General features: G+C 60.1%; 5 protein-coding genes across 5 annotated transcripts; all 5 read left to right on the top strand.

Moving 5' to 3' along the window:
- Positions 1–717: 717 nt before the first annotated feature.
- On the top strand, positions 718–1,599 carry LDBPK_160830 (hypothetical protein, conserved; the record flags this gene model as incomplete). The annotated part of the gene is made up of 1 exon (XM_003859722.1): positions 718–1,599. The coding sequence occupies one exon, from the start codon at positions 718–720 to the stop codon at positions 1,597–1,599; it is 882 nt and encodes a 293-aa protein (XP_003859770.1).
- Positions 1,600–2,849: 1,250 nt separating this feature from the next.
- Positions 2,850–4,883, top strand: LDBPK_160820 (hypothetical protein, conserved; the record flags this gene model as incomplete). The annotated part of the gene is made up of 1 exon (XM_003859721.1): positions 2,850–4,883. One exon carries the CDS (start codon positions 2,850–2,852, stop codon positions 4,881–4,883), a length of 2,034 nt encoding a protein of 677 aa, XP_003859769.1.
- An 804-nt stretch (positions 4,884–5,687) lies between these two features.
- LDBPK_160810 (hypothetical protein, conserved) lies at positions 5,688–7,493 on the top strand (the record flags this gene model as incomplete). The annotated part of the gene is made up of 1 exon (XM_003859720.1): positions 5,688–7,493. One exon carries the CDS (start codon positions 5,688–5,690, stop codon positions 7,491–7,493), a length of 1,806 nt encoding a protein of 601 aa, XP_003859768.1.
- A 1,365-nt stretch (positions 7,494–8,858) lies between these two features.
- On the top strand, positions 8,859–11,111 carry LDBPK_160800 (hypothetical protein, conserved; the record flags this gene model as incomplete). Its single annotated transcript, XM_003859719.1, has 1 exon — positions 8,859–11,111. One exon carries the CDS (start codon positions 8,859–8,861, stop codon positions 11,109–11,111), a length of 2,253 nt encoding a protein of 750 aa, XP_003859767.1.
- A 1,120-nt stretch (positions 11,112–12,231) lies between these two features.
- On the top strand, positions 12,232–13,605 carry LDBPK_160790 (chitinase; the record flags this gene model as incomplete). Its single annotated transcript, XM_003859718.1, has 1 exon — positions 12,232–13,605. The coding sequence occupies one exon, from the start codon at positions 12,232–12,234 to the stop codon at positions 13,603–13,605; it is 1,374 nt and encodes a 457-aa protein (XP_003859766.1).
- Positions 13,606–14,554: the final 949 nt, after the last annotated feature.

The following is a 14,554-nucleotide window of genomic DNA, read 5'->3' as shown; positions in this document are numbered from 1 at the left end:
CGAGTCGGCGCGCTGCTGTGCCGCGTGTGCCCAAGGCTGCTTCGCATCCCGCGATGGGGCCCGTGGCAGGAGGGGCCGGGGGCAGTGTGGCGTTGAGCGCGTGCTGTGCGGCAGAGGGGGTGGGTGGGGCATGGCCTCACGCTGCAGAAAGGGAAACGTGTCTCCCTTCTCTTCCCAGTTTTGTTCGCTACCTTCTCAACGAACGGACGCCCGCGTACGCGTGCTTGCATGCATGGCGCACCCGGCCACACCGCCACGTCGTGGATTCCCTGCGCGTCTGCATCCTTTCGAATATAAAGGGCGTCGGCGGTACATGTGTGCGCGTGTCTGTGCTCGCCTCCTCCCCGGATGAAGTGATTCTGTCGCTGCTCTCTGTTATCATAGTCGTCTCCACGTTTCGTATCGACTTGTCGCGAGCTTCGCGCGCTCCCGAGCCCTGTCTCTGTGCCTCCGCGCAGCTCAAATACGTAAGCTGGCGAAAGGTGGGTACACACACACACACACAGGCATACATATATTGTTTCTTTACCATCGCAAACAGCGAATATTACGCGCCGCGGCTGCCATCATCACCACCGGCCACCTTCCTCCAGTCCAAAGTCTTGAATAGAAGTCGGCTGTCTGAAAGCAAGCTTGTTATCAACGGGCACACCGTGCTACATAGGCAAGAGGCCACAAAAAATGCAGTGCCGGCTGGGCTCTCTAGGCGGCGGGCGCATGCAGACTTCCCTGTTGGGGCGCATAGGAGGTGCCGCGCTGTGCCAGAAGCGACTCTTTCAAAGTACGGCGGCCGCTGGCGCCGGCACTACCACCGCCGCGACCGTGAACTCCAGCCGTTCCTCGGACAGCGGTGCGAACGCGTCTGCGTCGTCAGACACGTCTTTGCACACCCAGCAGCTCTACAAATCGGTTCACAAGGGCCGGGGCACGACCCCGATCCCCAAGTCGTATAAGGAGCCCACGCTTCGTTCCCGCGTCGCTCCTGCTAGTGGGGCCGGCGCCGTTTCATCGGCTGCTGCCGCCGCGGAGACGCTGCCGCCACCGCTGGTGGGCGCGCGCTCGTCCTGCGCCGAGGACGCCGGCCCCGTTCCCCAGCGGGCACTTTCGCCGCTTCAGAAGAGACAGCTGCAATTTCGCAATAAGGCTGCCTTTGTCCTTACTCCACAAGCTCTCCGGCGTGTCAAGTACCTCCTCGCGCAGTACTCGACAGTGCACTCGGCCGCGGCGACCAAGTCGCCGTTGAACAGCGACGCATCTGATGAGGTTCCTTCTGGGATTCGCATCGGTGTGCGGCGGCGCGGCTGCAGTGGGTACAGCTACACGGTGAACTACTACTTTGACTCGGCACAGCGTAGCGGCAAGGGTGCGACCCCGTCGCGTAAGATGGCCGGCTTGATGGAGGACTTGGTTGTGGAGCAGGATGGTGTCAAGGTTGTAGTGGACGCTGATGCGCAGTTCTACGTGATTGGCACGGAGATGGACTACGTCATAACCAACGTGGAGGAGAAGTTCACCTTCAAGAATCCGAATCAGAAGTACAGCTGCGGCTGTGGGGAGAGCTTCATGCCGTATGACGCGGATGACATGGACACCGGCTAGCGGTGCGACAAGCATGAGGGCGAGGGGTGGGTGGGTGGGCGAAATCGGGGTGGAGAGCTGAACACGCGAAGGCTCTACGCGTCTACGCCCCCCCTCTTTTGGGACCGCATGGGGGAGCAAGGCGCGTAGAGGCTTCGGCAGTGGAATGCTGGTGTCTGTGTGTGTGTGTGTGTGTCTGTTGGTGTGTGGGATGCCTGGGCTTTTGGAGGACGAAGGTTTCCAGCGTTCCCTTTGCTGATTTCTTTTTTTCATTTTCTCTGCACGTACACGGTTTCCTCGTGTGTCGGCGTGTGCGTGGGCGCCTGCTTTGGTCCCGTCGCTTGTCCTCTTCTGTCGCTTCTTGGCGCTGTGTGTCTTTGCTGCTGCTGCTGCATTCACGCCTCGTTTCCTTTTCTCGATCTCGTGCGTCCACTTCTCGCGCGTGGGCTGCTTGGTATCAAGCTCTGTTGCACAGACGCACGTAGCCGTACGCTCTGTCATGCGCGCCTGCCATTGTGCCGTGCTCCACTCATGCTGTTGCATGGATGTCTGCGCGCGCTTCCATCTACGGTCAGGGATGCGCTTCCTCTTGCTTCCTCGGCACACGCACCCACGCACACATACGCCAATGCAGGCACTGAAACACGCACACGACATTCGCATGTACGCTCCTTCGTAACAGTGCGTCACTATTCTTGCTGGCAACTGCAGCAGCTCATGTATTCTCCTTCAAAGCATCTCCTCTACCTCCCTGTGCGCGTGTAAGCACGCAGACACGCACTGATCGAACAGACGGGGGAGGGGAGAACAAGAGAAACCGCTTGGGCGCGCTCGGACGTGGCTAGGGCGAGGGCACTCTCGTTTCTTGTGTTTGCATCCTCTTCTCCACCGCTCACGCGCAGGTTTATACACCAACTCCAAACGCTCTCCGCAGTGGTGCGGGTGAGGGTATTGACCATGAACCCCGCTGTGCGCCGCTTTTAGTGGTCTGGAGTGCTGCCGCATGCGCATATCCTACATCACTGGCACACCACTCAAGGGTCATCAGGAGGCGCCATGGCGCCTGTGCATGTGTGTGCGTGCATAGACACTCCCCTATCTCAATTCCCTTATGTCTTTGACTGCCATCATTCCTTTCTTTTTGTGTGTGCTTTCCGTTGCCGCTTCTCCGCTGATCGTGCATCTCACGTCTCTCTGCCGCTCCTCACCGCTGCCCTTCAGTATCGCTTCCAGGGGAGGCGCTCTCTCTTCTCCTGTGCGCGTGCGTGTGGATGTGTGAGGCTGAGCGTGTCCGCTCCCTCCTCACGTACGCACTCGGCAGATGCGTGTGTGCTCTCACACGCACACACGCGAGAGAGCACATACATACACAGCAGCAAAGGAAGGCCGCTGTGTTCTCCGTCATGTTCGTCTTGCGCATCGCCGGCGACGTGGACGGCTTCAAGCGCAACATCGAGGTGTCTTTTTCACATCGCCCGTCTCTTCAGCAAGTGTGCACCGTCGCGGAGGCGATTCTTCCACTGCGAGAGCGGAGTGGTCGCCGGCTGTGGCGCTCAACGTGGGTGTCAGCAACGCAGGATGCGGGAGACGACACCGCTAGCACTGCAGCGTCTTTCAGAGCTCCAGTTGATGCCAGCCCGCGCGCCGCAGCACCGGCGGCCATATATACTGTTGAGTCACTGGTTTACTTGAACAGGGCCACTCATGAGTGGGAAGGGCTTTACAGCGCCTCTCAGCTCACGTCGGGGTCACAGGTGTACTGCTTCTTCCCTCTGCAGCATCGTCGGGTGGCCGCGGCCATAGGGAGAGGCTCGAGCACTGCGCTCCCCTCCTCGTCCTCTGCATTTCCTGTACGAGAGGAGCACGTGAATGAGGCCGAGTCGCCAAGCTTGCAGGCCTGCGCGAGTGTACCTGTCGGAAACGGGGTTCAACAGAGCCGGGCCGACCCCGATAGCCCAGGCGCCATTCCAGCGCCGCAGCAGCGCCTTGTCTGGGACTGCGCCAGTGGTGCTCGAGGTGGCGCTCGGCCGAGATGGAAGGGCGTGGATGGAGGCTTCAGTCACGTCGACTCTGCATCTCCCTCGCCGATGCAGGCAAGTGCGCGGAGCAGCAGTGATGCGGCGCACGGCTTTGCCGCTGGACTGCGCCAAAGGCGCGTCTCGTCTCCTTTTTCGTCGTTTAGTCGCCGCCTCTCATCCCTGTCACCCTCCAGCGGTGTTCCGTTCGGTGCCTCAGCGTGGTCAACCCTTTCGCCCACAGCAGGGACGGCACCTCGAGTGGTATACAGGGCAAGCTCGCCGTCTTTTCGCTCCGCCCCCACCTTCTCCACCCCTCCCCGGCATGTTGGCGCCGACTTTGTGTGCTCCGCGTCCCTGCCCACCCGCAAAGACTGCAGTGGTCTTGTGGAGGCGCAAGCCCAGAAGGCGTCACCATCGCGGCGGCATTCGACCTTGTCGCGGCTGCGCGATGATTGCAACAGTTTTCTCTCAGACTTGCACCAAGACTGGTCTGCGTTGCTGCTCAGCGGCGAGGGCGGGCGCGGCAACCGCTACGCCCATCTCGGCGATCGCCTGGCTTTTTTGTTCGACATTTTGGTGCACCTTGACCCTCAAGAGGACGGCTCAGGGCAGCGGCAGTACATCCTCTTGAGGGACTTCTATCTCCTCGCCGCCTGCTTCACTTCCACTTTCACCGCTGCCGCTGCTCTTCCTCGCCCGACTTACGCTTCGATGAGCGTCTATGGCACGTCCATCCCGTCGACGGTCATGAACATTACGGCAGAGCTGGATGCACGGTTGCATTGGACCTGGGACGATGTCATGCGACACGCGGACAAGGATCGCGATGGCTGCATCGCGTACAGAGAGTGGATCTCATTCGGCATCGAACACCCAGAGGTGATTCAGCTGCTATGCCGCGCTGTTCACACACTACTCCTGCGCGAGGCAGCTTCGTCAGGCAGTCATTACGCCGACAGACACGCCAGCCCAGGTGCACAGACTCCGCTGTTAGCGCCTTCCGGTTACCTCTTCTCTCACTCCACCCCCTCCATGAGGCATGTGGGAGACAGGACTCGCAACAGCGATGCCGAGCTTTTCTCAAGCGTCTTGCAATGCTGCCGGATGCATCAAGGCCAGACCGGTGGCACAAACGCCGACAGAATTAAAGTGATGCGTGCCGCTGAAGTGCATAGACGGCATGCTGAGCGTTGCGAGGCGTGCCGCGAGATGCAAGCCGAGCTCTCCGAGGGTTGCCGCGGCAGAGTATCCGCGCAAACAAACATTGCATTCGCCCTGAGGCACTGAGATGAGAGGCTACGTGTGCGCCTGTGGCGGTGGTGGTAGCGGTGGGGCTGCTTGGTGCAAGCTCTCGGTTCTCCTGAGTAGAGTTAAGCGCTCTCTAGCGTGTGTGGGAAGGGTGGCCACGTGTATGCCGTGTGCGTGACCTGACGCGCGCATCAGTGTATGAAGCCGACGCTGCCCTCGGTGTCTTCTCCACGGACCTCGCTCGCGCTGTCGTCTGCGGTCGCCGTTTTATCAAAATCGCCACGCATTGAGGCGCTCCACTGAGAGCGCCATACCTCCATCTTTTCTATACATCACACATGCGTACACACATGCACACACATACATCAGGGAATACCTCTCCTTGTCTGTTTAAGCGGGGTGCCTCGCTTACCTCCATGCCGGCTCTGCTAGACTGCCGTTGGCTGCGCGAAGAAAAAAATCCGCCCCGCCCCCTCCCCTAAACCACGCACACAAAGTGAAGTGCCGTCTCATGGCTCTTTTCTCGCTCGAGAAGGCCTTTTCTTGCCTTGAGTGTGTCCCCGCTGCGCTCCCTCCCTCCCGCCGCGAACTTTCGGCACTGTACCGGGTGTGAACGCTGAGAGGGCCTGCGTGTGTGTGTGTGTGTGTGCCTTTACGGAAGGCATGCCTCGATGGCGTGCCGCGAGCGCCCTTCATCCATTCTATTGCGATGTCTTCCCTTGCACCACCCCCTATCGTCCCACTCTCTGCCCTGCCTTCCACGACAGCGAGAAAGGCGGTGCACACAGCACACGCGCGCACACACACACACACACGCAACCACACACGTGCCAACCATTGCACATGCCACCGCCGTCGAATCAGTTTCTCGTAGGGAAGCGCGCGCGGCGGCTGCACGTCAACCGCGTCTCCGGGTTCTTCTTTGCGCAGCTGGACAAGGGCTTTGCCTCCCCGTACGTGCTGCTCGCCTCCGGCGTATTCTTCTCGTACTTGGCATGGCAGGTGACGGAGCACTACGTCCGGCCACGCCAGGAGCAGCTGGCGCGGCGCCGCCTAGTTCAGCGCGTCCCGTTCGAGTCGTCGCACAACGTGTTCTGGGGCCTTGCCAACCCCGGCGAGGCCGGCGTTTCCGCTGCCGCCGGCCGTGCAGCAGATGTCGAGGACGTTGCGAGCAACTTGTTCCTGCCGCAGTCGGTGAACAAAGGGCAGGAAGAGGCGATGCGCCGCCCGCAGCTGCTCTTCAGCGAGGCGAGCGAGTTGCACGAGCGGCCGTCTGCGGCTAATCCCTCTGGCGAGGTGGACGTTGTCTGCCTCGAACTCTCTGAGTTCTCCCCCACGCTGCGCGACGACGTCTACTACCGCAGCGTGCACTACGTCCCGGCACAGGGTAGCTCAGCTGCGGCCTCTTCGACGGAGTATCAAGGGTCCTGGCCGAAGGGGTCGAAGCAGGTGAGTAGCAGCAGCGACTCGAGCGAGAAGTCGATGATGAGCTCCAGCGAGGTGGCGGCGACTTGTTCGGCTGCGTCCGCCGCCTCATCGGGCACTGCATCTATACCGACCACAGCGGAAGTAGAGAAGGTTACGCCAGCTACGGACTACCTCCAGTTTATGCCTGGCCAAGGCGAGGAGGTGATACATGGCATGATCAAGTGCAAAGGCGTAACGACACAGAACAACTGCGTCCCCTACGCCGGCCACCTCGAGGGGGAGTACGCGCGCAAGCTCATGCTGACCCTCGGGCCTGTGCACATCCTGCGCGACGCCACCCAAACGATCTTGCCGCGGCGCTTCTCTTTTGTAAAGCAGGTACCCGTCGAGACGCTGGTACTCGGTATGCACTCGGGCGAGATGCCACGGTGGCTAAGCACGTGCTACCCGAATTTCAACGTGCATGTGGTGGAGAAGGATGGCACACTGGTGCGGCTGTGCAAGCGGTTTCTGGGTTTTCAGGAGTCGAGCAACCTCACGGTGCACGTCGACGACCCTGTCGAGTACGTGCGACGCCAGGCCGTCATGACAGCCTACGGCAACACGACCGACAGCGAGGTCAAGCCATACGAGTTGGTGCTGATTGATGCGATGGACGGTGCGGGGCGGCTAAGCACACAATACGGCCGCCTGGAGTTCATCAGTAACATCCGCCGCATCATGAGCAACAACGGTTGTATCGCCGTCACTCTCCCGAACAAGGATGCTGGGTTTGTCTTCAACATGGTGCAGAACTGGCGCATGGCGTTTGCAGGGCGGCCAGTGGTGCTGGTGCACTGCGTGACGTCGCCCTGCACGATCCTCATGACATTCCAGGATACCGCCACGCGTGGCAAGGCGAATATCGGCAGCGTCGCCAAGGTGGAGGAGTTTCAGGATGTGCTACGGGAGCACATTCGGCATTACGGCGCAGACCGCGTGCAGTTCGACATCACGCGTGAGGTGAGCGCGTCCAACTTCAGCGTGCTGAACCCGGAGCAGACGTACGGGATAGAGGCGTACCTGCCTGCCGGCCACCCCGCGATCCTTGCGGCGAGGCACCAGGAGGTGCAGGAAGCGATGCTGCGCAAGAGTCGTAGCCAAGGCTGGGGAGCGTGGTTGCGCCGCATAACCGGAACAGCACTCTCGGCAAGTCAGCGCAGCGATCTTGATGACCACTGAGGAGGTGCCGAGGCGCATATGTGTGTGTGTGTGTGTGTGCACGTGCCTCAGTGCGGGAGTGGGGTTGGTGGAGTAGGAGATGAGTAAGGTGCGTATCCATTCTGCATCTCCTACGCACACGGAGCCTTTTCCACCAACATCCGCCTTTTTCGATTCCGGCTGCAGTGCAGCCATTTCTGCTCGGTGTCTCCTCCCTCTCTGCGTGTCTGCCAGGTTCTCATTCGCGCTCTATCGACTCTATGTCTTACTCCTTTGGTGTCGCTTCTAGGAGGAGAACGTGTCTGTGCGCTTCCTCTTTTGTCATTCATGTTGGAAGAGCTGCGTGCGCACATGCACGTGTGCATAGGTGTATGTGTGTGCCTCAGAGAGAAAGAGATACCACGAGAGCGGCAGGGAGCGATTCCGAGTGGAGATTTGGATTTGACGGTGAGCTTGAAGGGCGGGGAGAGATGAGTCGGGTGGTAATTGCTGAGGTCATGCGGCAGCGTGCAACCATCCGTATGACCCCCCCTCCCCAACCCCTCCCCCGTACTGCCTTCCCTTGCTGTGCTACTGGATATCGCTGCACCGCTAAATGAGGCTGTCTGCTATATTGCATACTTCCTCTGTCCTCCCCGTCTCTTGTTTTTACACTGCTGGATGGTGTCGCCACGGCGTTGCCTCCCCCCCTCCCCCTTCCCCCTCCTCTTCGCAGCGGCACACCTCTCCCTCTCTTCTATATTGTTGCTTTACCGCCTATCATCCCGGCGTAGCAGCGTGCGCTGGTGCGCACATCGGATCTCTGTTGCGGGCGGCAGCAGTCGCACTCTGAATGCCTCGGCCCACGCGTGGGAGGCCATCGCACTCACTCCCATCACACCCGCCTGTAGCCGTGGGGCATTTTCTTCTTTGCTTGGCGATTGCCGTGACGCGTTTCTATCGAACAGGGTAACGCGCCCTTCGCGCTGCTAGCGACCTACCCTGCTTTCTCACACCCCTCCTGTGCATATAGGAAGGCGTCTACTCAGCGGCTCACGAGCGGATTCGGCTACGCGGACACGTGCGCCCGACTATTTGCCTGCGTTGGCGCATTTTGGCGCACCACCTCCGGCTCACCACCCCTCCTTCCCCATCGGGCAGCCCGAAGGACAAAAAAGAACGGGGCCGAGGCAGTGGACGAGCGGAAGGCCCCAAAAGGGAGAGCGAGCTGTTCTCTCGCTTGCACGGAGGCGCACACCCACCCACCCACATATATATATATACGTACAGACACGTGTGCACTGCAGAGAATACACACAAATTATTTGCTTTCATACTTTTCCTTGTTGACCCCCCCTCCCCGCCACCCCTTCTCTCCCCCGCCAACGAAAGTCGGGCGCCGCAAAGATGGACATTTTAGGCGTGACCTTTATTGCCGTCAGCAAGGTGATCGTGGCGGTGCTCGTCGGTGTGTTCACGACAAACTTGATACCGAGCAGCACGATAACGCTGCACAACTTTTCCTTCCTGATCTCCGCGCTCCTCCTCACATCCCTCACCCTGTCGAACACGGCCAAATCGATCGACCTCGAAGTACTTTTTCGGTGCAGCATTCTCATTTTGTTTTCGTTGATCTCGATCGCGTCTGGCCTCTTGTGGGGCGTTGTTCTCGACGTGCTGTTCTTCCGGCCGGACCCCAAGTACTCGGGTATTCCCGAGGAGCTGCGCAAGGACGTGAGGCTCGACCTCCTCTACGATCATGTGACGGACGAAGGCGCCGAAGCCCACTGCTCGCCGTCGTCATCGCCCACTACTAAGGAGCCTGGTACCAAGAAGAAAAAGAAAAAGAAGAGCGTCCCGTACGTCGTCGTGGTGCTGAGCGAACACTTTCGGGAGGTCGGCGTCACTGGGAGCGAGATTGTAAATGCGTTGGAGGCGCCGGACGAGCGGCAGGAGGACTGTGCCGGGTACAGGTACGCCGCGTGGGTCGGCTGCTCTACGCAGAACGGTGTCACGCTGCCTCTGTCGCTCATGTCGAATGTCGCGAGCTCCATCTCGTTCATCGACATGGCGCACAGCGCTGCCTATATTTTTGTGTTCAGCATCAGCTACATGCTTTACCTCTGGTCTGCGTGCCCGGCCTTTGTCGAGGCGGGGCAGAAGGCGGTCAAGAAGCAGCGGCTGATTCGCGAAATTATGCTCAAGCACAAGCGGATGATGGCTCGATGCGATGCCACGACGCAGACTCTCTCTCTGCCCGTCAACCAAGTGCTGGAGAGCCATGAGGACCTCGTGGAGGACGTCGAGGTCGATGGCTGTGACAGCGAGGCGGGGCAGGCCAGCCGTCTGGAGTGTCAGGTGAACCGCTTCACCCAGCTCTACCTCGCCGCCTCGGATCCATCGTCTAGCAGCACTAGCTGCAGCGACAGCACAAGTCCGCTGGAGGCTGGCTGCGTCGCCAACACGGATGCTTTCAGTAGCCGCGCAGACCGCCACGCGCACTCCGCAACGTACTCCTTTGACCTGATCACGTCACTCCAGAACTCCTTCACGCAGACGACGAGAAGCTTCGCCCGCACCAGTGGCAAGCGTGGTGCCGCTGAGGTGACGTTCAAGATACTTGGCACACCCGCTACCAGGAGCCCCACCGCGGCTGGCGAGCGCGCATTCGCGATGGCGACAGCGGTGCAGTTGCCGTACGACTGGGCCGCCACCGGCTTCGTCCGCTTCAAGTACGAGAGCGAGGTGAAGGCCATCAGGAAGAAGTCCGCGTCAGAGAAGGTGCAGCAGCTCGGGCGCGCCTCCTGGGTGCTCGTTAAGAAGCTCATGACAAGCCCGCCCTTTCTCTCCGTAGTGCTGGGCATCTTCATCGGCATCATTCCGCCCGTGCGCAGGCTGTTTGAGCATTGGCCGCTGTCGATGGTGATGGACGCCATCAGGCTGATCGGCGAGGGCTCAATCCCGTCGTCGCTGCTGCTGCTCGGCGCAAACCTTGCCGGCTCTTCCTCGGCCAACGCGGCTGGGCCGGCGGAGGTGCGCCTCCGAAACGCTGAGCAAAACACGGAATACCCACTGCTCCCCGAGGAGTGGCAGCTGCTTGGCGAGGATTTGGCGTACGCCAGGTGGTATGATGCACAGCACACCGACATGGTGTTCGACTCGCACGAGTCCTTCTCGCTTCAAACGTTGATGCAGCGTGGGCGTCTGCCTGCGTCGATGATGCCCGGCGGCGCCAATGCTGCCTCCGCGGCGCCGATGAACGAGGGCACCGACGAGGAGGGCGACGGCGCCAAGAAGGGCACTTTCATTGACGGCGTGCAGCGCACCCTGTCTCTCAAAGGCATCCGGCCTACATTTGTGTGGGGCATCATCATCTTCCGCATGCTCATCTCCCCGACGCTCAGCTTCTTCCTCCTCATCTTTCTCATCGACAAAATGCCGTTTCTCTTCGGTGGTCGGGGCTCGCTGGACAAGACGCTCATCATGGTGCTCATGGTGGAGCTGGCGGCGCCGACCGCGATCAACAGCACGCTGCTGTTCAACGCATACAAGTTTATGACGTACCAGTGGGCAAAGATGCTCTTCTTCCAGTACATCCTCTGCATCTTGTCCATGGTGATGTGGGCCTCCATCGGGTTGAGCTACGTGATGTCGTTGTAGCGCAAATGTGCGAGGACTCTGCGAGGGGGACGGGACAGAGGACGATTCTCGGCAGCGACCCAGGAATGCATTCTCCTCGCTTCGAGAAGTGGTGGGAAGCCGAGGCGCAAGACAGGAGGGATGCGGAGAAAGAGGGGGATGCTGCTCAAGAAGTGAACAACCTTCTAGTGAAGAGGCATACGCCACTCTCAGCTCGTGGATGTGGCTCTTTGCCGCTCTTCAGTTTTTTATCGTTTCTGAAAGTGCCGAGTGATGCTGCCGGCTCTGCAGGAGGGGTGGCACACAGAGACTTGGTACGCACATGGGCAGTTGCTCTTGGGCCTTGCTTCCTCTCCATGCGTGCCTGCGGGGCGATGGGTTGGGGGTGGTGGTGCCGGTGGTTTGGGGGGTCTTGTCGCTTACACTCTTGTTGCGGTGGCACCGACGTTGCTGATGGTGGTGGAGATTATTGTTGCGGCGCCGACGGCTGCCGGACGCGGTGAAGTTAAGGGTCAGTCTCTTCTTCGCGCGCTCTCTCTCTCGCTCACCCTTTGGGCTGTGCGAGACGTATTGCTGATCACGACTCACTCACAGCCGTTGCTAGCAGCCACTGCAGTTGCGCATGCTGGAGCGCTAGCAATGATTACGTAATCATCGACGCGTCGTGCACCACACGAGAAGAGAGTGACAAGACAGACGTACCACAGATACGCACGCATAAAGGTATGCGCGCGCGCGAACGCAAAGCCTCACCGTCCGAGTCGTCGCGTCCCCCCGCTTTAGCTCATGTGGGTGGGCGGCTACGCGTGCGCGCTTTCTTTCTGGTCCTTCGCCCGCAGGTTCTCGCCTTGAATGATGAGGAGCTGGCCGCCCCCTCTAGTTTCGATGTCTCTGCGCACTCCGGAGAGGACCAACGCCTCCACGCCCCTTTGCATCTCCTTCTCTTTCTGTGTGCCACTTACCTCCTCTTCGTTTTATTGTTGTTGCACGGCCATCTCCTCGTTCCAAGAGATTACAGACGCGCACGCACGCCACCGCATCACCACCCACGCGCACTTATGCACTCGTCTGCCGTCCTTCGCCGTCTTCTTCCCTCACGGATTTGCGTCAGCGCCGCCCGTCTGCGGTGCCTCTCAAGCCGATGGTGCAGAGGAGCGCACTTCTGCAGCTGGCGTGTCTTGTAGCAGTGCTGCACTCCAGCTGCCTGAGCGCTCTACTGAGCTCGACTATAGCCGCTGCTGCTCCTGCAGCTGCGCGCGATACCGCCATCAGCAGCAGGCACAACACCCCGATAACAGCGGCTTCTCCTTCCCCGCTCTTTACTGTCTTCGGGTACTTGCCCGAGTACCGTCGGGGCACGTTCAACTACGAGGCCTTCTTCAAAGCAGGGTTAACGCATCTTATCTTTTTCAGTGCCGAGGTGGACCCCGCAACGTTGCGTCTCATCCACGTAGAGGACCGACTGCCATCGGGCGACGAGTGGGCCCGCATCCGCCGGCTGGCAGACCTGCACGGTGTGAAACTGATGCTCTGCATCGGCGGTGGTGGCCGCAGCGCCGGGTTTGCGGACCTCGTTGGGGACACGGTGCAGCGACAAGCGTTCATAGAGGAGGTGAACGCGGTGCTGCTGGCGCGAAAACTCGACGGCATAGACTTCAACTGGGAGTACCCGCAAACAATGACGGAGTGGCTGAACTTTGGCCGCTTCCTGATGGAGCTCCGGTCTTCCCTGGGCTATGCGGCTGCTGCAGGCGGCGAACACGCAGCTGGACCGATTGGTGAGCGGCGCCACCGCACCCGAGTCCGGGGCGCTGCCTTGTCCATGGCCCTCCATCCCCACCCATCTATGGCAGCCGTACTGCAGTCCGCTCGTGTGCTTCACTCGCTCGACTATGTACACTTGATGGCGTACGACCACGTTGTCGGGACCGGACCACACAGCTCGGTCGAGTACGCTGCCTCGGTGCTCAGCGAGGAGACAATCGGGCTCTTTAACGAGGCTGCATACAACAGGCGCCTTGGGCAGATGCACCGGCGGCCGCGCACCGAGCAGGACCACCGCCGCAAGCTCACTCTTGGTATCCCCTTCTACGGCCGTCATCGAGAGGACAGGCGACTGCAGCCTGAGGCGTACGACCGCCTCTGGCTCTTCATCCAAGAATGGGCTAGCAAGAACCACCCAACATGGGTCGAGGGAGGAGCGGAGCTGCGGGCATTGAGCGAGTATGACGGGTACAGTTTCACCGGCTACGACGATGTGAAGCGCAAGATGCAACTGACACGCGCTGCTAACTTGTCTGGGATAATGATCTGGGAGCTGGGCCAGGATGTGCCACCGGGGACTTCGCCGATGTCGCTCATGACTGCCGTTCACGAGCAGCTGGCCGACTGGGGTTTGCTGACTGACGGCGGGCGTGGTAGTGGTGGCAACGTGAATAGCGATAATGCATACGATCGTCCGCAACCACCGCCGCAGCATTCATCTCCAGATGTGGCTGAGGACGGCGATCTATGAAAGCCAGAGGGACACAAGCGTGTCCTGCATCCCATAGCACACGCAGGCAACGCCGTGCTTCAACGCTTTTCTGCTGTTGCATCAGCGCCTCTCACACTACACACACACACACACACAAACACAAACACAAACACAAGTGAGCCCATCGCCAGCGGTCCCGAGTGCATATTACCTGAGAAGAAAGTGGGAAGAGAGAAGGTGCCTGCGCCGCGCACTGCCCTTTCTGCGGACCACACGGCAAAGCGGGGGAGGGGGAGGGGGAGGGGCTATCGCATCCACACGCTCTCCTCTTGGGCCTCTCAAGCGCTCTCGCATCTCGGGCGCCGGACTCAGGTGCGCACATCGCGTCCTTGGTGGTTGCCTGTCGGTCACTGTCGATGCCGTGCGTTCCACGCAAACACAAGCGACAACCCGCCGTCACTCTTTCCACGCCTTGCACGCCTGATTCGCTTCTGCCACACATACACACTTATATACATACATATATACATCTTCGCTTTCTCGCTCTCGTCAGCCCTGTGCCCCTCGCCACCTCTCCCATCACTGGCCATCGTCGTCGCCGCGGGCCCTCATCCCGCCTTCATCTACCTATCTCTATATATTGCAACTCTCTTTGCCGCCATCTCCATAAACACACACGCTCGGACACACACACACACACACAGAGACACACGGGCACCAGTGCACGCTTCGGCACATCCGATACGAACCGTCTAACAAGCCAAGGCGCAAGACGTGGTCTGTGTGCACAGACACCGCACACACGCACGCGCACATCTTCGCCCCGTCAAAAAGACGCCCGGATCACGGACACCACTGCTCTCATCACTTCCTTTTCTAGTTTCATTGTCCTCTCATCAGCCCAAACAAGGCACACGGCGAGGTCCAGCGACCAAGTCAGTAGCGGCGTCTGCGCGCACGCCTTTAGGCGTGCCTTTAGCGTCTTTTG

This window comes from Leishmania donovani, chromosome 16 (assembly GCF_000227135.1).
Source record: "Leishmania donovani BPK282A1 complete genome, chromosome 16".
Lineage (NCBI taxonomy): Eukaryota > Euglenozoa > Kinetoplastea > Trypanosomatida > Trypanosomatidae > Leishmania > Leishmania donovani.
The sequence above is the reverse complement of the archived record's forward strand: the minus strand, read 5'-3'. Positions and strand labels throughout refer to the sequence as shown.